At 38.5% G+C, this 25860-nt stretch overlaps 1 protein-coding gene across 7 annotated transcripts in view; it reads left to right on the forward strand.

Annotated features, from left to right (window-relative positions):
• NSMCE2 (NSE2 (MMS21) homolog, SMC5-SMC6 complex SUMO ligase) overlaps positions 1-25860 on the forward strand; it is a 228313-nt gene that overhangs the window by 116520 nt on the left and 85933 nt on the right. For 2 of the 7 annotated variants that reach the window (XM_081266880.1, XM_081266883.1), the window contains exon 5: positions 6566-6649. The exons of 3 other annotated variants lie outside the window; for them this stretch is intronic. In XM_081266880.1, the coding sequence (XP_081123006.1) occupies positions 6566-6649 (84 nt within the window). Of the gene's footprint in view, positions 1-6565; positions 6650-7514; positions 7844-25860 lie in introns of those variants that run through there. 2 more of the 7 variants (XM_081266881.1, XM_081266884.1) reach the window with 2 other exon arrangements.

Genomic DNA, 25860 nt, shown 5'->3' on the forward strand with positions numbered 1-25860 from the left:
GCAAGAGCAAAGTGATTAAAGCATCTGAACATCTTTGTTCTAGTTCTGCCACTTTAAGGTTGATAAGTCATCAGAGACCAGTTGCTTTGAAAAGCCTTTCATCCCTGCCTGGAACAGAATTTGTTTCCCTGTGTGTCCCCTCAGTACTCTGCTCATGCTCATCACAGTGCTTTTGCACTCTGCAAGTCACTACCCACTACAGATAAAGAAATCTATGTAAGCAGTTGTGACTAGCATTTCATTAAAAAAGGAAGAGTACTGAATAGGGCATATTAGCAGAGACCAGTGTGTGTCATAAAGGAATAGTGTTTCACAAAACATTTGTTTCACTTAAACACATATTTTTATATATTGGGGTATAATGTAATTGTATTTTTATAGCAGGTCACAATAAAAGAAATTTTGAAAAAAAACTTTATTGTAGCACAGGTCACATTAGATCATGGTTTGTCACATTATAAATGAGTTCCCTTTATTATACTCTGCACCTCTTAGTAGGAGGAACCACATTTCTTTCTAACACCTAGGACAGATCTGCCTAGCACACAGTAGCTGTTCAGTAAAGTGGAATGAATGAACGATTGATATGAAGATCATTTAATTCCTCTGAACCAACCTTTCTTTTTCGCAGATTTGAATGTCACCATTGTATTGGTACTATGAGGGTTAGCTGAGATCAGGGACAGGAACCTCCTGCTCTGTGCAGTGCTCTGTGTGCAATGCACATAATCAGGATTATTGTCTGGCATGATTTTTGTTATTGTTGAGCAAATAAGCCTCAGGAACTCTGAAAATCTTAGTGTTTTAAGGATGATACATTTATTTCAGGCTACTACTAGTACTGTGATATTTCTTTTTAGGTATGGAGTTAGAAGGTAACCTTGACATATTATATTATGGAAGATTTCAAGTGTATACAAAATAGGCAAGATGGAGTGTGGATGTCTGTGTGCTCCCCCCAGCTTCAACTGTCAGCCACTCATGGCCAATTTGGTTTCATCTATATCCTCTCTGACCTCCTCTTTCTCATATTATTATTATTAAAGCAAAGAGATTTCTTCTTCCCCTACAACCTCACACTCCATTCAAGAACTGTAGGTAAAAACATTCTTAATGTTCTTTTAAAAACTTAGTCATAAGTACTAGAAAGGATAGCTTAGTAGTTTAGAGTAAAGGACTGTTGTGTGAATGAGTTGTTCTCTGACAGGAACTAGCAGGTAAATGAGATTTTATTTCTCAAGATTTTCATGTGATGGTGACCAACTACATTGCAAAAGAATGGTCACATTCCAGAGCCGTAACCAGTTCTGGAGGCTTAGTTATGCAATCCCCAGCCCTGTCATCTACCAGGATGTGACCTTTTGGAAAAGGAAGGGGTCTGCATGTGGCAGGTCTCGATTTTTGTGTTCTGTCATGTGATCACCTACAGACCTTTTGACTTGTGGGAATTCTATAATATTGTAATAAACCCTGCTTTAAGATTCCATCCTAGGGTTGTAGAGTGTATCTTGCAAGTCAGAATCTACTTATAAGCAAAGAATTTTAAAAGCACAGGAAATCAGAACCACTTGGGGGATTAATAATTATTATTATTTTTAGTTTTCATAATTTTACAATGCTGGCTCTCATGTGGTACAAACACCCCAAAAAATAACACTAAAGATGTTTAACACTATCGGTTATTTTTATTTATCTAGACTTTCTTTCTTCAAGTCATGGAGTTTTTAAATTTTCAACAAGCAATCACAAAGTTTTGCCCATTGCATTAAATAGGTAGTGATTTTGCATGCTGAATTTTAAGATTTTTAAGTATTCTTTTTTAAAATATATTTTTTAGTTGTCTATGGACCTTTATTTTATTTTTTTATTAATATGTGTTGCTGAGAATTGAACCCAGTGCCTTACACATGCTAGGCAAATGCTCTACCACTTAAGTCACAACTCCAGCCCAGATTTTTAGGTATTCTTGACATGTTTTTCCAAAAACAAAATCAGTATAAATGACCTTTTATTTTTAAAATCTCAACCCGTCTTTGTACTAATGCAATTTGATTGGTCTTCACCCGAGTGATGAAAAGTGGGGAGGGTTATATGTTGGGACTAACAGAGGTGATAAGATTGTCATGACTCCAGATACACTGTGGATCACAAATATGGGTTGGCTCTGTCAGAGATATCACCTTTCCATCGTTTTCCTACGGGAAGCCTAGAAGTCTTTGCCTTTTCCTCTTTCATGCCCTGCATGCAATAAGTAGAGCCTTATTGATTACTTATTTAGAAAAATCTCTTGGCTTCATCTTTTCCGTTCCTGCAACCACGGTACCAGTTCTTTTTTTGCTTAGTTTTGTTACTGTTTTTTGTGATCCCCCTGAACCCTCCCATCTCCCGCCACCGTGTGATACTGGAGATTGAACCCAGGGCCTTGAACATGCTAGGCAAACACTGAGCTGTATCTCCAGCTGTTTAAATTCTTTATTGAAACAGGGCCTTGCTGAGTTGCCCAGGTTGGCCTCCAACTTGTGATCCTTCTGCCTCAGCCTTCTGAGTAGCTGGAATTACAGACCATCCTGTGAGGTCAGACAGTGTCTGCATTTTTTAAATTGTGAGAACTGGGCAAGCTCTCTCAAGTGTGTTATGCAGTTGAGGGATCTTGCTCTGAGCCTTTCCTCCCCTGTGGTACAAGATTATCAAGGTAATCTCCCCAAAATATACTTTTTAATATAACTCACTTAACAAAGCCTATAATTTCTGACAAGTTACCAGGGATTTTCACATGTTATATCTCGTCCTACACAAACTACTCCATAAGGTTCATATTACCTCATGTTACTTCCTTGTGAAATGACCTGTCATGACTTCTATTTCCCATTAAAACAGTGATTAAACTCTTAATACTGATAGGGTTCCATATTTTATGCTATAACTCTGTTTTAGCCATTTAATCATCTTTCTTCCATGAGAACTGGACTTAGTCTGAGCCAGATATTCTTCCTTAAGGTCTTTTTTGGGTATCGATTTCATTTCTTGCCTGATTTCGACTCAAAATATCACTCTTGTTCACCCACCCCAGTCCCCCACCCATACTGTCCTCTCATTTTAACTTAATGTATTTTCCTGTGAATGTAAATTTGTTTTTCCTAATGTTAAAGTTATATATTTGTTGTAAAAAATATTATGTAGGATATTTGAAAGTGAAAAGATAGCTCTGCTGAATTCCCAGTTCTAGTCCATCTATGTGTCTTACAATAACTCCTTTATGCATAAACAAAAGTATGCATAGGGCCTGGGGCTGGGGCTATGGCTCAGTGGTAGCACACTGGCCGGGCATGTGTGAGATACTGGGTTAGTTTCTCAGCACTGCATGTAAATAAATAAAAAATAAAGGTCTAACAACAACTAAAAAAAATTTTTTTAAATATGCATTGGCATGTGTATCATGCGCATATTCATTTACATACACAGGAGGCACAGGCACAGATGGAGAGATGGATATGTAGATATGTGTTTTATACAAACATACCATTCTACAACTTTCTTTTTTCAGTTGACAATACATCAGAAATCAGTGTGAATATGTTATTGCACTTAAACTGTATCTTTATTGCCCTAGACTGTCCCATGTTAAATTGTTTTATGTATATACATCTTCTCTGTCTTAAAAAAGAAAATGGAAACTCTTTAAGGAAAAAGAGTAACTCCCTATTCATTCTCTTTTCCATTCCTTTATTCTTTACTCTGTTTCTTTATTGTATATTCACTATTCATACTGTGGAAAATCAAAGATGTTTGTTTCTTAATATCACTAAGGAGTTACAATTAAGTAGATACGAATTCTCATTTATTACTATAACTCTAAAGCAAGAAAGAAATTGAGAAGTGATACAGATATTCTCTGGAAATATGGCAGTGAGGTGATTTGAACAATCTTCTTGCTGAAAATAATTGAAACTATTGATGATATAAGAAAATATCCACAGGGCAGCATGGCAGTTTCATCTTCTCCATCTCTCTCACTCCCAGCCCACAGCCCTCCCCACTTGGGTGAAGGAGGGCAACCTTCTTCTATTAGTACAAAAATAGCTTGGAATTTTAAAAATAAAAATACATTAACATTCATTTCATTTTGGGAAATAACTTCAAGAAAGCATAAAAAGATACAGAATTAAAAACTGAAATCTGAAAGAAAGTGAGCTTCCAGAGAGGCTTTCAGAACCCAAGTGCTTTTGCCCTAGGGCATTTGCCCATCCTGGTAAATGTGAACTTTTTCTTCCTCATAGTAGTTAAACTACAAAGAAAGCTAGGAAATGATTACCATAAATGCAATGATTTGGGGCTGGGAGACAGAGAGTTCCTCAATTTTTCTTTTTATTGACCTGATGGTGGTGATATAAAAGAATTATTTTCTGAACTAAGCATTTGTATTTTGTGTACTTTTCTGTACATATTTATAGATTACAACAAATAATTCAATGTAAAAGAAGTTTCCAAATACATGTATACAGTGTGATTCCATGCATATGTGCATATTATATAAATGGTGCATACGTATTTGTATATTATATAAGTAGGGGTATATAAAATGTTGCACATTTATATAATAAATGTAAAAAGCTGTATTTATATTCATTTATAAATGTGTGTTTCATGAACATAGAAAAAAATCTGGATGTACCAAACTTGACTCCATTAGTAAGTGGATGTCATTCTTCAGAGATAAAAAGTGGTATGGAAGGAGAAGGAAGGAAATTACACCTTTATGTCCCTTCAGTTAAATTTTTGAATAATCATTATTCTTATATTTTTTTAGAATCAGATTTTTAAAAAGATATGACTTCTGTCTCTTCCCCTCCACCATAAAACAGTACTGTTTGTTTGTTAAATGTATCATTTCTTTACTAGACCATAGGCTCTTAAAAGGAATGGTACAGTATTATAGTTATCTTTGGGGGTTTTTGTACCTAGAAAATCCTGGTACATGGTAGAGGGTCTGGAATACCAGTGAAAAATGAATGAGTAGGTGTCCCTTACAAAGAACAAAAGGCTGTAGGCATCCAGCAGATAAAACATTTTCTTAGAGGCTCTTGTTATACTTTATATTATTATTTTGTACTGGCACAGCAGTGGGCATAAAGTTGGCACAGTAAATATAGGTTGATTTGAATTTAACCAGCACTTTGTGGAACTGTAGGCCAATGTGGAGCCCACCATGTGGTGTGTCCTTCTTGATCCCCAAAAGCAGGGAAACAAAAATACCCTCTGAAAATCATTAAGCTGAGAAGTGAATACCTAATAGATTAAAGAAAAGAAATGATGTGATCTTAAGAGATTAAAAGACATCTTGGAACTGGGTGTGGTGGTACACACATGTAATCCCAGCTAGGAGGCTGAGACAGGAGGATCAAAAGTTCAGGACCAGCCTGGATAACCTAGCGAGACCCTGTCTCAGAATAAAATTTTAAGAAAAAGCTGAGGATGTAGCTCAGCGCTGGAGCACTTGTGTGAAGAAGCCCTGGGTTCAATTCCCCATACCATGGAACACACACATACACACACCCATTGGGCAGTAAGATTTGACTATAACCTAGTTGAAGATATTGATGTCTTATACACACGTCTGCACACACATGTGTGCACACACACCTACCTTGAGCAGTAAGATTTGACTATTGAGGGTATTGTCATCTTAAACACACACACACACACACACACACACACACACTCTTCATCAAAAGAGTGCTTTCTCTGCATGCAAAGAAAAACAAAAGCTTTTCTAATATAAATTGTATGGTATCAAACAAAGCACTATCAGTCCAACACTACCTGCCAGGTCAAGGCCAGCATCCCGTGTGCCTGGCAAACAGACAGCCCTGTTCTAGAGAACTGCAGAGGCTCTTGCCACATTTCTCTGGGATTCTTCTCATTGCACTAGCTCTGCCTCTGTGTGCAGCCAGCTTCCCCAGCTTTCCTCATATCATTTGCTTTCCCAAGGAGGTATTCCACTATCAGGCTGACATAGATGTTGTGTGCTATGAATTAATAAAGTCATCTTTTTTTTTTAATACATCAGTGTCTTTGTGAGTTTTGTTAGCATGAGTCTGCATTCCTGAGTCCAGTCAGTGAGATCGAGTATTAGAGTCTGCAAAGCTCATCAAGGTAAACACTATCTTGTAGCCATCTATTGGTATGGACTCTGTACTTCCCAGGTGATGCCTGTCCCCATTGTCACACACCATGCTTCCTGTTCATCCCATAATGCACCAGAATGAGTCTTCCCAGAAGAACGTGTTAAGAACTTAATAAGTGCACATTTTGCGTAGAGAGTACTAAGTACTATTATCTTGATGACAATAGACCCCTTTCTTTTAGATGAGTATTATTTGTTTGGTTTTTGCAAATTCTACCCCTACACAGTAAGTGAGACATGTGTTGGAGATGCCACATTCTGAGGATCTCCGATACTCATTGCCAGTCCTGTCTTCACCAGCCTCTTCTGGCTCTCATCCCATTGCAGCATTGATCCTGGCATTATACTCAAGTCACTTCCTAACCTGGGTCTCTCTTGCAGCAGTGAAACCTAAAGAAGATGGAAGACACAATGAGTTCGACCAGATTAAGGATAAGGATGCAAGTAGAGCAGGCAATGAACGAGGTTATAGAATTTTTTTCTTCCATTCTCATCTGTCTCTTTTTCCTCAAAACAGTCCCAGTAGTATTTGAAAGAGCTTCAAGTCCCATGCATATTATAGAAGAAAATAGAACACAGGTTCTCTGTAATATATTCGGCTTATCTGTCACGGCACTTAAACCAGATTTCAATAAATCTTTTAACACATCAGTGTCTTTAATACATCAGTGTCTTACCAAGAAAGGTTGACAGTGTAGATAACAGGACAAAACCCTTACAACCATTAAGTGAATCTCAGATTTTTTTTTAATTGGATATTGTGTAAACTTATTAAAAAAAATTAGTGCACTACTAGTATGGGACTTAAACACCATTTCCCCCCCCTTTCTTTCTTGTTCTGCTGCTGCCTCACAGCTCTAGCCATAATAAACAGTCACTAAATTTCGCAGGAATTTACCCAGAGCGATCCTGTTTATATACATATTAGATACACACACACACACACACACACACACATTTGTATGCATAAATATATGATATTTTTAACAGTAGATGAGGTTTTGCCAAAAAAAAAACTTAGGATAAGTAAATATAGACTCTAGAAAAGATTTATTTTTTACAAACTAGGTTTTTAAAACTTGTTTTAACAATCTCACTTTTATTTATTTATATAATTAGAATCCTGCAGCAAATCTTGGATTTACTGAGCTTAACCCAGATTTGCATGAGCTTAAGACCCCATGAGCTTACTGGTGCATATGAATCCCTATGTGTTGCTACAGAACTTTTCTTGTGTACTAATAATGATATGGAGCTGAATTGCTTTGCAAATAATTTAGACCATTCCTGGTTATTAAGATGCTTATTAACCAGCTCATGAATTTTCTAGGCCCTTTGGCCAAATTTCCAATCCTGTGGCTTTCCTTTGGCCTTGGATGAAATTGATGCTAATGAGGAAGAGGGTCCTGTTTTCCTCATCTAACAGCAACATGTACTTCACAAGGAGACGCCTTGGTGCAAGATCAATAGCTGCATAGTAGACTCTACTGTGGTGGACACTGGGCTAAGGGCATCCAGACTCTTCAAACAAGCCTGTCACCTCTTCTGAGAGGAAAATCTCAGTACTGTCCTATCTTAGTGGATTAGTAACAGCTTCTTGTGACACAAACTTAGCATTTTTTAAAGCAAACGGAACATTATAGTATATTATGTGCTGATAGGAGAAATTAAAAAGGTTTTTACAAAAGAAAAAAAAACAATGTCTTACTTCAATAAATATTAATTAATAGGGAAAGGATGAATATGCTCACCGTTTATAGTACGTCGAACTCTCAAAACTCATGTATTTTTTAGAACTTATACTTTCCCATTTTAGCAAGGTGTGTGCTGTGTTGTCCAAATTCCTGCAAGTAGGACAGTACTTAAAACTGTACCATAAATAAAGACAGAGGAGTAAGGTGAGCCAGAGAAAGAGTCACCTGATAGGTAACGAGTGTCTGACCCACTGTGATCCTCCCACCCCTCCCTGCATTGCCTTTTTCTTTGTCTCTTTCCTTCTGTTGAAGGTCATGGTGTAGACAGGGCTAGACAGGGATTTTAGACTGTGGGATGGGTCTCTTCTGAAGTTGGGCGGCCTGAGGACAAGCTGCAGGGCAATTTCAGAATTATGCTGTCTTTAGATCTGCATCCTTTGCATCCTTTGCCTTAAAGCCAGCCCTGTGTAAACTGGCTCCAAGGACCTTGTATGGTGGCAGAGTAGGCAGAGGTTACTTTCTTTGTTGTCTTTCTAAGGTCCTTTTTCTGACATCATCTTTTTCTTCAGTATCCTACAGACCTCTGACTCCTTAGATTCTTGTCCCTTTTCGGTAAAATTTTACCACAGAGGCTTGAAATCATTAAACAGATCCCTGTGTGTGTGTGTGTGTGTGTGTGTGTGTGTGTGTGTGTGTGTCTGTAGGTGTTATGTTTTATTTTAGTCAGTTTGTGATCCACTTGGGTCTAGTAGCAGTGATTTTCAAGTTCCTAGAGTATATAACTCAGCGGATGATGGTGACATATCAACTCTGCATGACAGAGCAGACAGATGTCCCAGACCAAAGATCTTCAGGCATGAGAAATGGTTCTTTAAGCCGTAAATGCCCCTTTGAGACGTCAGAGTGTCCATGTGGTGGGGAATCATGGTATGAAGAGAGAGGTTCCTGATGAGAGTGTGTTCCTATGTAAGCAACGTTCTGGGGAGGAGTTTGAGAACCTCTGATACTGATGACAGTTGAAGCCAAGAAGTAGATGAGATTACCCAGGGAGCGTACACAGAATGAGAAGAGAGCAGGGCATGAGGGTCAGACCTGGCAAAGCTGAAGAGAGAAAAAAAAAACATTGGGTAAACAGGACAGTGTAAAGAAGATAAAGTTGCTCTGCGATGGAGCCGGTGAAGTGAAAGGGAAGAGCACCCTAGGGCAGCCACTGACGGCTGTGCACAGCGTGGTGTAGGCTTGTGGGTCAAGATGACGAGCTGAGCTTACCTGGTAAACTTCACAGGCTCACCCCCACCTCTACCACCCAGCCCCAGTTTCTGAATTTTCTGAATGACTTTAATAGGAAAAAGTTCCTATCACTGCTAGCTAGGAAATGGCCTTGTGCAAATGCCTAGCTTCACAGAACTTGGTTCCAGTGAGAACCTGTCATCATGGAGCTCATCTCATGCTAAATGGAGAACTAGTGCCCAGCACTCACTGATACCCCCTCATCTTGCTTGAGCAAGCTGGTGACCTGGGTGAACTGCAGCACTATTGTGATAGGAAAGGGAGCATATCTTGAAGCTTCTGGAGCCTCTGGCAGTTACCCAAGTACTAGAGAAGAGATGCCCCTACTCACAGCTCAACGCATACCCATGCAATGGCTCAGAGCTCTGGCTACCTCTTGGCAAGGTCAGACCAACTGCAGAAGGGACACTGCTAGCTGGCTGTGGGTCACAGTGGTATACCAGAAAGGAATATTCAAGCTATGCTCACATTTTTTTTTCTTTTGCCTGACCCCAAATGATTAAAAAGCCCACAAAATTTTGTCATAATGCTCTCAATTCTCAATATTGGTTATGTGTAGAATCTAAGTGAGCAGATGTTACTGGTTTGGGTGAGGAGGTGGAAGTTCAATTAAACAGGGAATGAATTAGAGATTGTATTAGAGGTCAGTCCAGAATTCCATGTATTCCAATTTCTAAATGAAAAATTGAGCACAAGAGAAGCGAAGTCCAACAACAGTAACAGTATTCAGAATGAAAACAAGTATGCAACAAGGAAACCATGACTCTTCATATCAGGGCTATGGGTGACCCCCCCAAAATTTAAAACATTTGATATATGAATTGTATCTTAGTAAAGATGTTAATAATTATGAAAGAATCACTCAAATGTGTTCTAACAAAATTGTTCTGTTTCAAAGATAAAGAAATCATAAGCATTCATCTGTGTGAGGATGGGGTAGGGTAGAGTAAGGGAGGGAATGATTATCTAAAAGGAAAAAGAATGAATTTGTATCCAGTTACCTAATGCTACTACAGACTAAAAGTAGCTGAATATCACCAGAAACATTAGAGGGGGAAAGGGTTATACTAGTATTTTACCTCAGTCAACTGAGGTATCTTTTCTTGAAAGGGCAACAAAAAGATCATCATTGACCTTAAAAGATGCACAGAATATCCCACTTATGTGTATTTCTCCTGAAAAAAAATATGTATGTATATATGCAAAGGCATGTTGGAGCCAACCAAGTAATTAATCAGAATAAAAAAGTCTTTTTTTAAAATGGCATAGAATGTACTATGAATAGCAGTTATTACCATTGTGGCAAGCAATAATGCTAATGACCAATGATTCCTCAAAAAAGAATGATATAGCAGTCCAGTAGTAGGGATCAGTAGTTACAAGGTGTTGTTTCTCAACAGCTGGGCAGGAAGATGAAGACAAGACTCCAAGGAGACTCCCAGAATACTTTTTGGTTATTGGCATCAATGAACTTAGGATAAAGAAAGTTTAAAGTTTAGTAGTAGCAGAGTAAAAATAGGATGAACTTCTCAAGGTACTCATCTTTGTTGGCTAAAGAGATAAGGGAAAAAACTTCTCAATATGTTGGGGGACTACTTATTCAGTGTGTCTAAGAGAGTGGGGAGAAAACTTTTTAATCAGTATTGTCAAGGGGTGGGAAAAGAGAAATCATTTGGAAGTATAATCCAAAATACAATTTAAAATTAAAACCAAGCATATTTATCACTGCACAGTGTCTACCATGTTCTCTCTCTTTTTTAAAATATTTATTTCTTAGTTTTAGGTAGACACAATATGTTTATTTTATTTTTATATGGTGTTGAGGATCGAACCCAGTGCCCCGTGCACCAGGCAAGCCACATCCCTAGCCCACCATGTTCTCTTAATTCTATCTGTTAAAAGATAGAATTCTAATTGTTTTTTAGTATGACCATAATATGATCTAGAGGCATATGTTTTAGAGGCATATGTTTTAAAAGAATAGTAATAATTGAAAGATTGAAAATATATCTCAGCCAGGGTGTGATGGTGCACACCTATAATCCTGGAGGCTTGGGAGGCTGAGGCAGGAGGATCACAAGTTCAAAGCCAGCCTCAGCAATTTAGCAGAGCCCTAAGCAACTTGGCAAGACCCTGTTTTGAAATAAGAACTGAGAAGGACTGGGATGTGGCTCAGTGGTTAAGCAGTCCCTGGTACCAAAAATGAAAAAAAGAAAATATATCTTAGACAACAGAAAATGGGAAAAGTTGGAGTGCTACTCTTACTATAGAATTTTAGGCAACCGTATACCAGATTTCAAGTATTTAATACAGAATTGTTAGCTATAGTCAAATTACTATATTACAACCAAATTCTGTATTTTTTTTCATTTTCTTAAAAGTTAAGAATACATTATTCTTTTAAAACTACTTATAGGAAATCTTAATTAAATATTAGCAAATAAAATCTGGCAACATATTGAAAGAATCACAAACATGATCAGTTAAGATTTGTCTGCTAATACAGTATTCCTTCATCACTAGAAAATCCCTAGTAATCACATCAAGAGATCTATAGGACACCCTTTTCACTCACTAATTGCTGTGAGCCAAAGCATTATTGCTCTGGGGGCTGGTGAGCCAGCAGGGAGCCAAAGTGATGGTAATTTTCTCTGTGAAACCTAGCCAAAGTGATGGTAATTTTCTCTGTGAAACCTAAATACCATTGTAATAATAAGCTCACAAGATGTTGTGTGCAACATTTTCAAATCATTGAGAAAAAGTTGATGAATTAAATAAAAATTCTTGAAGTAATTTGTTAGATGTTTTAATAAAAATATATTTTATATTTAGGTATTTTCTAGAGGAATTGAAGATTTTAATGTTAAAAATTCAAAGCAAACTACAAGAAGAAATAATCTGTGGATGCTCATGTTACTTTAATTTTTCCTTAGACCTTTTCAATTATGTCAAAAGAACATGTGCTTGTAAAGATTTATGCACTGATGGATAGTGTGGAGACAACAAAAGGAACTGCAATCATTTGGCAGAGCTTAACATGTTTGCAGAATTTATTTGAAGGTTTTATATACGAAGAGCTGAAACTAAAAGGGATAGAACTTAACATCATAACTTGTTTTAAGTTTTTACAGTTGAAGTCCAATATATTAATAAGACTCACTATCATTCTTCAGGTGCATCCAGATATTCTGTGCTTTACATGTGTTACCCCTGTAGTACTGAAAAACCCAAGGAGGTAGGTGCAGATAGTATTTTACAGGAAAAAATGGAGACACAAAAGGATCTAGTAACTTGCCCTCCAGCACCCAGCAGGTAATTAGCAGAACCAGGATTCAGACACAGTCTGGTGCCAGAGCCTACTTTCCTAATCATTGTGCTATCCCAACTGAGTCTCAAAAAACAGTCTTCTGAGATAATCAGGGAGGGGAGAAATTTAACTGAAGTATATGTTTGGGCCGTCACTTCCAACTTCACAGTGAAAATCCTCTTTCCTCCTTTTCTTACCTAGCTGCAACCTTTGTCAGCAGATCTTCATGGGAAGGATTTAGAACTCAAGTTCATTGAGTTGACAAAATAACTTCCAGAAAATCATTTTGAAAAATTTTTGAGTAAAACATTTCCCTGTTTACTCCAAAACAAGTCAAGGGACTTTGAATGCCACCTGCTCCTGTCATAAGCTTTCATTTGCAAGGCTGATTTCCTCCATTTTCTGCTGTGAAAACAAAGCAGTATGATCTGCTGGCCCACATTGAGCTCTCCTCCACACCATTCACTGGTCAGAGAGCAAGAGTCTCAACTGGGGCTCCTTGCTTGTGTTGTTGGTAGCACATGATCAACATTTTTAAGCAAAAAAAAAAAAAAAAAAAAAAAAAAAAAAATCCACATTCTGACATTGCTTTAATATCTTAAGGTTGGGTTGGTTTTTTGTTTGTTTTAAGTTTCAAACATTGAAGTCAGGCCTAAGATTTTTAATTTTCTGTAAGATGGCATGGACATTTTAAAACATTGTGAGTCACAGTGGTACACACCTATAATTGAAGCAACTCCTGAGGCTGAGGTAGGAGGAGTCCAAGTTCATGGCCAGCCTGGGCAACTTAGTGAGAAATTAAGATAAAAAATTAAAAGGCTGAGGATGTAGCACAGTGGTAGAGCACCACTGGATTTCAATCCCTAGTACCACAAAAATGAACAAACAAAGATTGAGAAATAACTATTTTATATGTATGCTTTTGGGTATGAAAGTATAAAGATGGTCAGAATCTAATTTTTTAAAAACCATCATGCCCTTCTTTATCTTCTCAGATGTTTCTGGCCTTATTGGTTTTACTTTAATCCAAAAAAGACTGAGATGCTGTCACAGTCTAATAAGGTTAATGTATCCCTATTGATTAAATAGCTGCAGAAATGTTCACGCTATAAAAAGGTTATTATATCTTTATTGTAACTTAACATTTCTTAATTTAAAAACCCACTTTTACTTCTTTCCCTTTTATTCTTATGAAGTAAGATTTGTTTTCATATCATTGTGACAGTAATTTCTTCTTGTTTTCATCTATTTTGTCCTGTGTCCTCTAACCATTTCTTAGTTTTTATATTTCACTTATTTGTTTTGCAGTACTAGGGATATAAGCCAGGTACTTTGCACATTCTAGGCAAGTGCTCTTCTACTAAGCTATACCCCCAGCCCTTGTTTTTATATTTTATATTTGAAAACTCTGATCTTCAAATATGATGTTTATGTTGACAGTCTATTACAATTTTAATTTTAGCATAAATATTAGCTTACACATTCTAAATGTTTACAAGGTAACAGTAAAAAACAGCATGTACAATAAGGTTCATCTTTATAAAATAGATTTTAATTTATGATGTACCATATGGGAAATAATCTAGCAGAATATATATGCAGCTATCATAGCAGGATTACAAGTGATTTGAAATAGTATTTATATGTTCAAAGTTTGTAGAGTAAAAATATATTGTTTTCATAATAAGGGAGTAAGATGAATGATCAGTTACAGGACAAAGCAGACTGATGTTGATAGCTTCATTTTAGAAAGTGAAATGTGGAGGCAGAAAGGCAGGGGTGGGGGAGTCAGAATTCTCAATAACACAAAATGCCCAGAAATGAACTAAAGAACTATGTAAATCTTTTCAAAAAGAAAACATGTTTCTGAGACACATGGGATGGGGATACTACTTGAAACAACAGAAACTGATGTTATAGGCCACTGTGATTTTAAATGGGAAAGACTTTTGAATATATTCAGCTGCTAATATGTTAATGCAAAAGACGGTAAAGTTAGTTTGTAAACTACGTAAGACATGGTATTTCTTCCAGTAGCATCAGAATTTGGTGACTGAGTAGATAAGGAATTTGAATGAGAGGTAGATGTACTGATATTTCTGAATTTCCAACTTAAGTGCTTGGGCAGAAGAGGATCTCATTAATTAATGATAGCAGAAATGGCAATCATTAATTGAATGCTTAGTATGCTTCAGACAACTTGATAATTACTTTCATAGATAGCTGATTTAATATCTTTACCACCATCAGAGGCTATGTTTATTAACACCACTTTTTAGATAAAAGAAACTGAGGCTTTTTAAGCAAAGTTAAAAGAGTGATCCAAGGGCCAACAGGAGGCCAAGTTTCAGAGCTGGATTGGAACTTAGACCTATCATCTCAAGTCTTTTTTCTCAACACTTACACTGTACTATGTTGCACCAAAGGTAATGGACCCCTAAAGGGGAAAGGACTTACAGTTAGGCTTTTTAACATGCTGAATTTAAGAGATTTTAACACTGTCAATTTGGAGGTAAACCTATCAAAGATGGTCTGGAGTCTAGAGAAAGAATCAGCTGAAAAGTGTCCTGAGGGATGCCATTAGGAGATGGCTGAAGTGTTGCAAATAGAGCAGAGTGCCCAGGGGCAGGAGTACTCAGCATGCAGGGCAGATCCGATCGTGGGTCCACCTGTTTTTATGAAGCTAATCTATGAGACTTGGAAAGGATGGTTCAAAGTAGAATGAGGAGCAGACAGGCAAAATTACATGCATGGTATTCCATTAGCTTAACAACATGATTTTTTCATATTTGAATATCCCTAAAATTGGTGTTTATCAAGGAGATCATAAATGGCAGCACTGTTTTTCTTATTAGTGCATAAAACAATGGGGCGTCTTAGAAATGAAGGAATGTTTGAATCTGGCAGTTGACAGCTTAAAAACCAATCATGCTTATCTATTCCTAAATTATTTTATAATGAAAGTACATGTTTAACTTTTATAGTCTATTTAAGCAGTACATAGAATAGATTAAATCAATAGTTACATGTTAAGTGGGCAGTTGAAGAGTTAAGAATTCAAATTATAGAGCAAAGCCAGAGCCATTCAAATCCTGCTCACCTACCAGTTGTGTTTCTGGGTCGAATCTCCTTAACCTTGATTTGTTTTTCCTGTAGAACATGGATTAATAAGACCTATGTTTTAAGATTGCTGTAAGGATTAAATGAGATAGTACGTGTAAATTACTTCGCACTGTGCCTCGGAAATGGCAAGCTCTCAGTGCTAGCTATTATTACATTCTATATTGATATTTCAGATAGGAAATAGTACCTTCCCACTTCAAGGTACTGCCATCCTCTTCAGCTAAAGCTAGCTTATATCTAAAATACTATAGGCAAATATGATGGGAGCTTTTGTACATTTAGCCAGCTTTATGTTGCCTTTCTTGAAGGATGTTGAACTGTGTTAATTGCTGGAGAATTTAAATTAGTAGGTATACACAGATTCTGAACTTCGTCATGCTTAGCCCAAAGCATGGATCATGCTAGAGCCATAACAAAGTACTACTAGTTGATAACATTTAACCCTGAAAGGCAGGCTTTCTTTTAGCTCTGAGCAAAAAAGATGCAATCTTTGTGGATGGATGTTTGGGGAATTCCTGCAGTATCTCTCATAGATTATGAGGGTTTTTTTTTTTTATTTGATTTTGTTTTGTTTTGTTTTACTTTCTACTTTAACTCTGATCTATTCCAGGGAAGTTCATAGTTGCTCAGATGCTATACTAGATGAGAAGTAGCAGTTGCATAAACACTGGGTAGGGAGTGCAGATAAAGTTATAAAGATCCCACTTGCTGTGTCTTACAACACCATTATCTCATGTGACTTATCTTTATTATGGAATTGCTAAATTAGTAGTGTGCCTTTCCTCCAGAAAGGGTGAGATGAAGTCATATAGACAGTCTGATTCACAAGATAATTATTATTCCATTTCTAAATGTTCCACTGTGCAAGAAGAATTCTTAGAAAAGCAAGTTTTTTCTTCTGGGGAAAATGGATTTTACGTTGACTTGGTAAAATGCTACCATGTACTTGGTTAATTTACAGTTCTCACTTTTTTTTTTTTTTAATTCAAAGCCCTTATACCTCCTATGAGATTACCTGTGGTTGAGAAGCTCCTCATAAAGCCTACAAGAGAATGAGTGGTTCTCTCAGTGCATATTTCTAAAGGCTGTAACTAGGCATGTCTCCTAATTCTGCAGACTGATTTATAAATTTTTTGTTCCATCAAAATTCACCTTTTAGGATTAGGCCTTATCCTTATGGGTATCAAATTATCTGACTTCCTTTGACTTTATTAATTACATTCAATAATTTGAATTCTAATACCCCTATTGTTCACATCTGTGTTTCATTCTACTGCTTTTGAAGATGTGTAAAAACAAAGGTCTTATGCATCCTTTCATATCCTGTTTAATGGCTGGATGCATGTCAGTGCATAGGATTTGAGTCATTAGTGTGCCACAGGACACTTCATGAAGACATGGGGTGCGTCATCAAATAATTAAATTACAGTGATAGCTGTAAATTGTACCCAGTTTGCATAAGTCAATAATGCTCCCTTTTACAAGCAAGAAAATTAAGAATGCTCATTCAGATTCTGTGGTTTAATTAGCTCTGACTTGCTAAAAGGAAGAAATTGAGGAAGTAAAGGCATGTAACTTCCCCATGTGTGGCAAATCCTGAATCATTGCCGTTTTTATATAACTGATCCCCATGATCTTTGCTATATTCTTTTGTTTATGTACCTCAGTTTCTCTTGGTAAAACGAAGGACTGTAATTTGATTAGCTCATAAATTCCTCCCATTTCTAAAATGCCTCGAGACTTTAAGCCTAATTTCCTTTGAGACTTAAATCCTCTCGCTGATTGATGTGGCTGAGCTGTCTGGAATGAGCCTCCTTGGTCCAAGTGACTGAGACCGTGAAGTTTTTTGAATGCAGTTTGATTCAGGAATGAATCTGTTCATTCAGCAGACCATGCTTTCAGCTGATCCTAAAAGAGCTCGCAGTCTCATAGAGGATTGTGGTAGTTTGAAAACATGGCCCCCACTTTTTTTAATATGCCTCCCATCAAAAGATGAGGCTCTGCCTCCTCCCCTGGGTTCTTCCCTATAGCCTGCCAGTAGCACAGAGCAGAAGTGAGACGAAGTATCAGTTTTGGGGCCCAAGCCTTAAGACACTAGCAGCTTCTACTTCCTATCCTCTGGGACCCAGCAGCCATGGTGCCTAGACTGCCCTATGGAAACGCCTGGGCAGAGAGGAACCTACAATGAGCACCAACATGTCAGAGTGAGAATGAGCCATCTCAGAATCAGATTGCAGACTCATGAATAAAATAATTGAACCATTGAGCCATAGAGTTTAGGAGTGATTTATTGGTAGGAACAGGGAGGTAGACACAAACAATTTTGAAGCAGTGTAGAATTACAGTGACAGTGCTATGTACTGCATATCACGTGAACACCGAGAGACACCTAATCCTTTCTTTGTTATCAAGGAAGACTTCCTTCATGAGGTGACAGCCCAACTGAGTTTTAAATGACTAAAGGTTAATCAGGTGTGTCAGGGGAAGTGTTCTGGGCAGAGGGAACAACTGTGTAGCCAGAAATAGAAAGGTAGGAAGCGGCCTCGTATGTTCATGAGGAGCCCATGAACACTCAGGTGTTGCTGGAGCAGGAAGCCTGGGGAGGATGTAGCCAGAGGGATTGACGAAAGTTGCACCATGGAGGCCTCACATATCAGGAGAAGGCATGCTGTATAGACAGTTTGACATTTTTTATTGTTATGTTATATATAGCACTAGAACAATCTAATCAGGTTTGTTTTAGGCAGATCCTCATTGACAGGAAGTTGGATTCAAAGGTATTAAGGCTAGAAGCAAAAACAGCAATTAAGTAGCCATCGAAGGCCATTGAAGGTGGCCACTGGTGGCCAATGGCACCACAGCAGAGAGGGAGAATCTGAGAAGGAGTATGATGGGTGACAAAGCCGGCGAGTTCAACAGTGACATACATGTTAGCTTTGAGCAGTCTGTATTGTGTAGGTAGTGAGGCAATTGGAAACATAAGTCAGAAATCAAAGGAAATTTAAGATTTGGCAATCAAGGTCACAAAGGTGGTAGTTGAAAATATTAATGGACAAGCTCACTCAGGAGAAGAATGTTCAATGAGAAGAAGAGGCCCAAGGATGAAATTCTGGGAGTACCCTGACATCTAAAACATGGCTAAAGGGAAAGGAACCTAAAGAAAGATGGAATGATGATCTGAAAAGTTGAAGGAATACCAAAGAGGAGCTATCTCAGGCAAGAGCTTTGAGGAGAGGTGAGCTCCTGTGTCAAATAAGGACAATTGAGAGAGGTCATTTAGATGCTGCCAGCCTGGCTGGGCAAAGTAGATGTCAATAGATACATGAATGGAAGCAGGGAAGCAAGCACAGTGAAAGAGACAAGGGACAAAAAAAGCAGCTCAGTGATTGTTTGGGGGAGATGGAAAATGGGTTTGTACTTTTTTGATCCAAGGAGCTCATGCCATTTAAAGGGAAGAGATTAAAAACAGAAGAATGAAGTTTGACCCATGAAGTAATGTCTAACTGGAATGAGAAGGGCAGAGGGTCAAGGGCTGTCTTTCAAGCTTAAAGGAATACAGTAAGGGTAGTTACAAATGTAGTTATAAAATTTATGAGCAGGATGGAAATTGAAGATCATAGTGTGCAGTTGATTTTTTTCCTGTGAAATAAGAGACAGAATTGTCCACTAAGAGAAAGGAGTAAAGCAAGGATTAATAGCTGTATTGGAGAGAATGACCAGTTTTAGAATAACCTTTCAAAGAAGGGGAAACAAGGGCCTAATAAGCAAGAAGGGTCGACAGGAACCCAGAAGGCCTGGTTGGTGTTGGAGCCCCCATTTGGGTACTCATAACCATCTGAGACATGCTTGTGTCCAAGAGATATCCTAACCTTCAGCTCACTTCTCCCCTTTCCTGGCCCCATTGGACTAAGTTTGGAAGACAGGATGGATAGCCCCCACAGGGAAGGAAGCAGAGTCTGGACAAGAATGAAGTTTTATTTAAGGCAAGAAGATGGGCACTCTGTGTAAAACTGGAGAGCAGCTTGTTTTCTTTGTTTTTAAATAATGAGTAAGAGCTCTAGAAAACAATGAAGAGATCTAGAGAGGAGTCAAGAATGAGAAAAACCACGGGTGAACAAACGCAGAAAAAAGGAAGAGGGTAAGGAAGAGACTTCTCATCTAGGAAAGACTAGGTTGGGAAGATTGCCTGGAGTTTCTTTAGCATAAGAATTGTGTTAATACAGCTGTTCAGAGGTCCTCTGGCAGTTTCTGTCCTCTTCATGGAGCTTTGTAAAGAGGATATGACAGTCCTGTGCCTGTCAGTGGTGGGCTTCTTCTGGGCTGCTCATGGGTTTGCACTGGGGTACTTGATTGGGTCTTCCCTAAAATTGTGGAACAACAGGACCTTCCATGCTGGCCTCATATTATTACAGCTTCTACAAATTTACAGTAATCATCATAAAAATAATAGCTTGTGTTTATATGGGCTTTGTACTTTATAAATTGATGCTTTCAATACTTTTGAGGGAAAGATAGGGCAGGTAGTGTTATTCTATTTGCAGACCAGAAAGCATGCGTCTCAGGGTTAAGTTCATGCAGCTAGTAAATGAATAAGATACAAATAAGAATCAGATCTTCTGACTCCAATTTCTTAATGCCACACTGCAGTTTTGGAGTTGGAAATGAGACTGAGCTCATGTATTCTAGCCTCTTCTGTCGGGGATAAAACACCTGAGGCCACAGCCTGGCAGAGTGGAAAGAATGGAGATATCACAGGTGGGGTTTTCTGGGAACCCAACTGTGAGGTGGAGGTTACCCTGCAGAAGTTTATTGGGGAGTGTTCCTGGAATCTGTGGAAGGAAAGGGAAGGGAAGAAAGCAGGATTGGGCACAGGGAGAACATGAGCTGTGGTAATGTAGCTTTAGCCTATTCTACAGGGAATTCTGAAGACAGATGACCCTTAAAAGCTAGTCTGCATCCAGGAAATGACACTAGTCCTCTGTGCCCTACCGACCAGCTGGTAGATGCTTGTACATGGTGTCCACACAGGGGACTAGGAGCAGAGGGATTTCTGCCAGCAGCACTCCCTTCAGCCTCATTCAAGAGCATGTGGGTGGTGCCTCACAGTGTGCACCATAGTGAACTTTGGAATAAACTAGATATGGGTTTCAGTCCTGGTTAGCACTGCCACTTCCTGGCAACTCGATAAGTAGCTATATTAGACAGACTGTGGACAAGCTTCTTCAAACCTCACGGTCCTTCACTATAAACTAGGAAAAATAAAATGAGAATGAACTTAGCCTTGTTTTACGTACTTTTGACATGAGATAGTAATTATCCCATTTGAGGGGATGGTTGTTAAAATTCAGTAAGGTAATAAAGTTAACACAGTACCTGTCAGTCTTTAAAAACTTTATTATTACAGTTTTAAAATAAATAATAAATAAATTTTTAAATAAACTGGAATAATATCTAGTTTTTAGTTTTTAAAGGTGTTATATAACATAGGCTACAAAAGATGGTCAAAAAATATTGCACTTAAATTTAAAAAAATGTTCTAGAAAGTTTCCAAAGTCAGTGTCAAAGCAGAGCTGGAATGCATCCTACCACTCTACTTTTGGACTTGAGTTTCGGATCAGGAAACCTGGGAGGAGATATCTCTGTGATGAGTCAGAGTGTAGTAGAAAGGAGTGGCCCTGAATGTGACTTTACCTGGGAGAGTCTAATTCCATAGGCTAAGTCAGTGGCATTACTCCAACATGAAATGTGTTCTCTAGAATGGAACCAAGAAGATAAAATTAAGGATGAAATCATCAGAGCAGCAGCTTGCTACCAAGACAGCACTTTAGCTAATGGGTAGTTACAATGTGGAACAGGCTACTTTGATCCATTGGGGCTAAATATGGCTCTAAGTTTGTGGGTGGTGTTTGCTTTCCCACTGGATCTGGATTCTAGTCATGTGGGCTCCCTCAGTTACAAGTACTGAGTCTTGAACCAGGGTTAATTCACTTTCCCTCTCCGGGCCTGAAATTTCTCCGTAAAATGAGAGTTTGGATCAAGTGAGTCTCCTCCTCTCCTATCATAATTTTAATTCTTTGATTCTAAGTATTTCCTACAGCAGAGATATTTTAAAGCACAGCGTGATTGCATTATACCATTGAATGAATGTGTTGAATGAAGCATAAGAGGAAAGTGTTCAATGGCTCTGACAAAGAAACCTTTCAATGAAGAAAGGGAGAGAAATCAGTGCTGACTCCCCCAAAGTAGTCCAGTGTCATTACAGAATCATTGCCTATACCTTTTTTGCATAATTGTCCAAAGTTCATTGTGTAGCATTAAAAAAAAAAACTTTATTTCTTTGTTTATTTTTAGCTGTTAATAGAACTTTATTTATTTATTTACTTACTTATTTATATGTGGTGCTAAGAATCGAACCTCGTGCCTCACACATGCCAGGCAAGTGCGCTGCCACTGAGCCTCAATCCCAGCCCCCCTTGTGTAGCATTTTTGATAATCACTGTTGTGCTGGGTGCTGTTCAGAGCTCTTCTCTGCAAGCTAAACTTTAGCTTTGTTAAATGTAGGAGGAGAATGGAAAGGAGGTCAAACTCAGAAGGCTGGATATGCTGAAGTGCTTGCTTTCTGTCAGAAAACTGAAGTTAGGGGTTCAAATTTAGTCTAGATCCATTATCATAAAGCCTTTACTATTCACTGAAGCATCTGGGTTTTTTTACTTTTTTAATTTGGCTTCTGTACTCTGTGATACTATTTTCAGGTAATTGGGTTTATGACTTAAGTAGCTTTCAAAATATTGGCAACTGAATTCTCTCTTTGGAGATTCAAAAGACTTTTTGGTTAGTATCTTGAATTCTGTAAATTTAATCAGTATTTTTACACTTTGAAATTTTTCTTGTCCTAAACCATCATACATTTTTACAGAACAAATATTTAATCCTTCAGATTTCATTACCAAGGGATTTTAAAGATTAGCTTTGAAATAGGTCAGGGGAAAGCATCTACTTTGATTTAAAGCTAGTGAGATAAGGAAGTGAAAAATCAGCTTAGAAGCTTTGACAAATATTGGTGAAATCAATTTCATATAATTTTATGAAAGCTCCTGTCTGTATGGCTAAAGCGTATGAGTCACACTGTCCCTTAGTCTTGCCACTCATTCATTCATTTGCCAAATATTGTTCTAGACACTGGGTAACAGTGATCAATAGCATAGAGCTTACATGCACCATTTCTGTGCCAGGGTCTTTGAAACCTGGTCTCAATGCTTTCAGCAGTCAATCTTATGCAGTGGGGTGAGCATCACAGTGGAGTCTAGCCCCTCCACCCCAACTAACAGGTAAGCTGTGACTTTAGGTGAGACTCATTCCATGTCAGTTTCCTCTGAAATTGTCTTGCTGGCCCTGTTTACATAGCTTTGATGAAATTGTGGTTTTGAAAGAGCCCTGGAAAGTATCAGCCATTGTATAAAGGCAAGGTAATCTTTAACTGTAGCAGTGATTTTGGCCATTCGTTGCCTCTGTGAAAACCGTTAAGGATGAGTACTCTTTTATTTTTCCCTTGAACCAGATCTGCATATTTCCAGATTGTTAGCCTTGCTATTTGCTCCACATGTAGAACTATCCCTCATGTCCCATTGGTGGGTGGGGACTTTAAAATGAGGTGGCAGGAGAGTGATAAGTATAGCGAGCAAAACTTATTTAGGAAATATTATCCAGTCCATACACTGCATTAAATCAATGGGTGATAATTATGTACTCAGACAAAGGAGCAGAGAGGGTAAGGTGCAGGATGGCATCTGTCTTCAAGAAGCCTAGACCGGGATTTGAAAATTCAAAGTGACCAAATGTAAACCCAGGACCTTAATGGCAATTTCTTGAGGATCTAGGCTGAGATGTCCATTTCCCTCTGTAGCGATTACAGGGACCTCTGTTGGACATGGAATGCGCCCAATTATACCTACTGGATCATGGAACACGTCTTCTTAGGAGGAGAATGAAAATTACATCTGGCTTCATGTTTAATTGGCTGCTGCATTCTAACTCTCCATGCTTGTGTTCTAGAATAAGGCTTAAAAAAAAATTCCCATCTGCCCTAGAGTAAATTCAGTCAAATATCAGCTCTAGAGAATAGATATTTTTTCTACCACGTGGCCTGCGCAGTGGTTTCATTAATGAGGTTCTGGCATTAAGTTAGTTAGAAGAGATCAAAATAAAACACACAGACAGTACCTTATTTTAATGCTAGGTCCCAGACGGCTCGCCTCCCTGGTCCCCGCCTCAAGCCGCCCAGCAGGGCAGCGAGGATTACTCTGGGCTAGCAGGAGAGAGAGAGAGCGAACACACCGGGGAGTAGCCTTTTATTTGGGGGGACAAGAGATTCAGGGGAGAATTCCATCCAATGAAGGTTGAGGGGGGCTGCACTCCAAGGTCAGGGTCAGTGATTGGGTCTCCAGGGTCAGTGGTTACGTACACCCCCACACGGATGGGCTCTCTCATCAGGAAAGGGTCGGGATAACTCCGACACAGCCAGAGTGCCTCAGGCCCTTAACGGGAGTCACCCAATCACGTGTCAGAATGGCTCCCCACAATTTTTGCCTTTTGCTCTGTCCTGTCTCTTCAGTACCTGGTGTCTGCCTTGGATGAGTAAAAACCTCAGTCTACCATGTAGAGTTCTCTCAGTATTCTGATATTCCAGTGAGTGGCTTCTCGAGGACAGGGCTGCCTACTACTCATCTCCTGAGTTCCCATGCTTGGTACCTGCACTCTGAATATTTGTCACATAAATATAAATAAGTATAACCAGAGTTGTGACAAATGCCTCAAGATCAGGACTCCCCATCTCAACCTGGAGCAAGCACTAAAAGCAGTAGAAGACCTCGCTCCCAGAAGTCTGAGGCATACCCCAAAGTGCCTGTCACAAATAGGAAATTTCTTTGAAGTCTTCTTTTTAATCTTAGCACTTCATTTCATTTTTTAATTTTCTGGTCCACTCGTGTTCCTTTCAAAACATAATAATCCAAAAGGTGGGTAGAGTAGGTATCGCACACATCCAATGTGAGGTCCCGACCTGGCAGTCACTCAGAGCAGCACTGGTCCATGGCAGCAGGTTCCAGGATAAGGCACTGTGTTCTTGAAGCTGCTTCAGGGCTGTATAAGAGACTGAAAGGCCAAGAATAAAATTGACACATAATAGGGGAGAAAAGTAGGACGACTTGCTAGTTATTTTATGGGAGTTTTATTATGCCATCATTCAGTCTCATTATTAATAAGAATAGTAAAAAATGTACTCACCTCTTTTAGTACCTTGACACATGCTGCTCTCATTTGGTCTTCACAGCTGCCCTGTGAATGTGGCATTTCTTTCTTTTCATTGTTGCTATTTGTACAAATGAGAAATCTCAGGCCCTCCATAGGGTTGGAATTAGGGTGAGGCACTCCCCTCAGGCTCAGAATTTAAGGGGGGTGCCAAAAACTCTATGATCAGAGTAAACAATATTTTATGCAATATTTTTAAAAATGAAAATTCATACAGGATCTGACAGGACCAGGATTAAGGTGAGGCAAGTTAGGCAGATCATGCAGTGCAAGGTCAGAACCTGACTTTATTTCAAATTTTATGTTGTTCATCATGAATTTTTGCATTAGTTTCGACTTTTAAATTATTGCATTCAAATATTACTCATCTTGGTTAGTTGAGGTTGTTTATTTGCATACTCTTAAATTTTGCCCCCAAGGCCAGTGCTTCCCACCTCACCATAGCGCTAGCCCCCATTAGTGTGAGTGTCGCATATGCCCTGTAAGCAGCAAACCTGCATTTGAACAAAGGCATTCTGACTCCAAATCAGGTACTCTCCTTATCATACCACTTACATGCCTAATTCTCTTTCTGAAATTTGTTGGTCTTTTATTGTTGTTTTCAATTTCTTAGGCTTATAAGCTCCATTATTTCAGAATGTCTTTAGTGCTCCCTCTTGACCTTTCTGTGTATTTTTTTCTGTAATTTGTATCAGGCACCTTTTGTTGTTTTAAGTCATGTGGTTTGTAAGCGTTTCTGGATGAAGTTTCTATCAAGAGCACACTACAGACAGCTGCTTTTGCTAGAACTACATTCAGTGACCTAAATTAAAAATAAAGTAATATAGGGTCAAGTTTTCTAAGGAATCTCCATACTGCTTTCCAGGTTGGTTGCACCAATTTGCAGTCTCACCAGCAATTTATAAGTGTGCCTTTTACCCCATGTCCTCGCCAACATTTATTGGTGTCTGTATTCT

Source organism: Spermophilus citellus, assembly GCF_964194105.1.
Source record: "Spermophilus citellus genome assembly, chromosome: 14".
Lineage (NCBI taxonomy): Eukaryota > Metazoa > Chordata > Mammalia > Rodentia > Sciuridae > Spermophilus > Spermophilus citellus.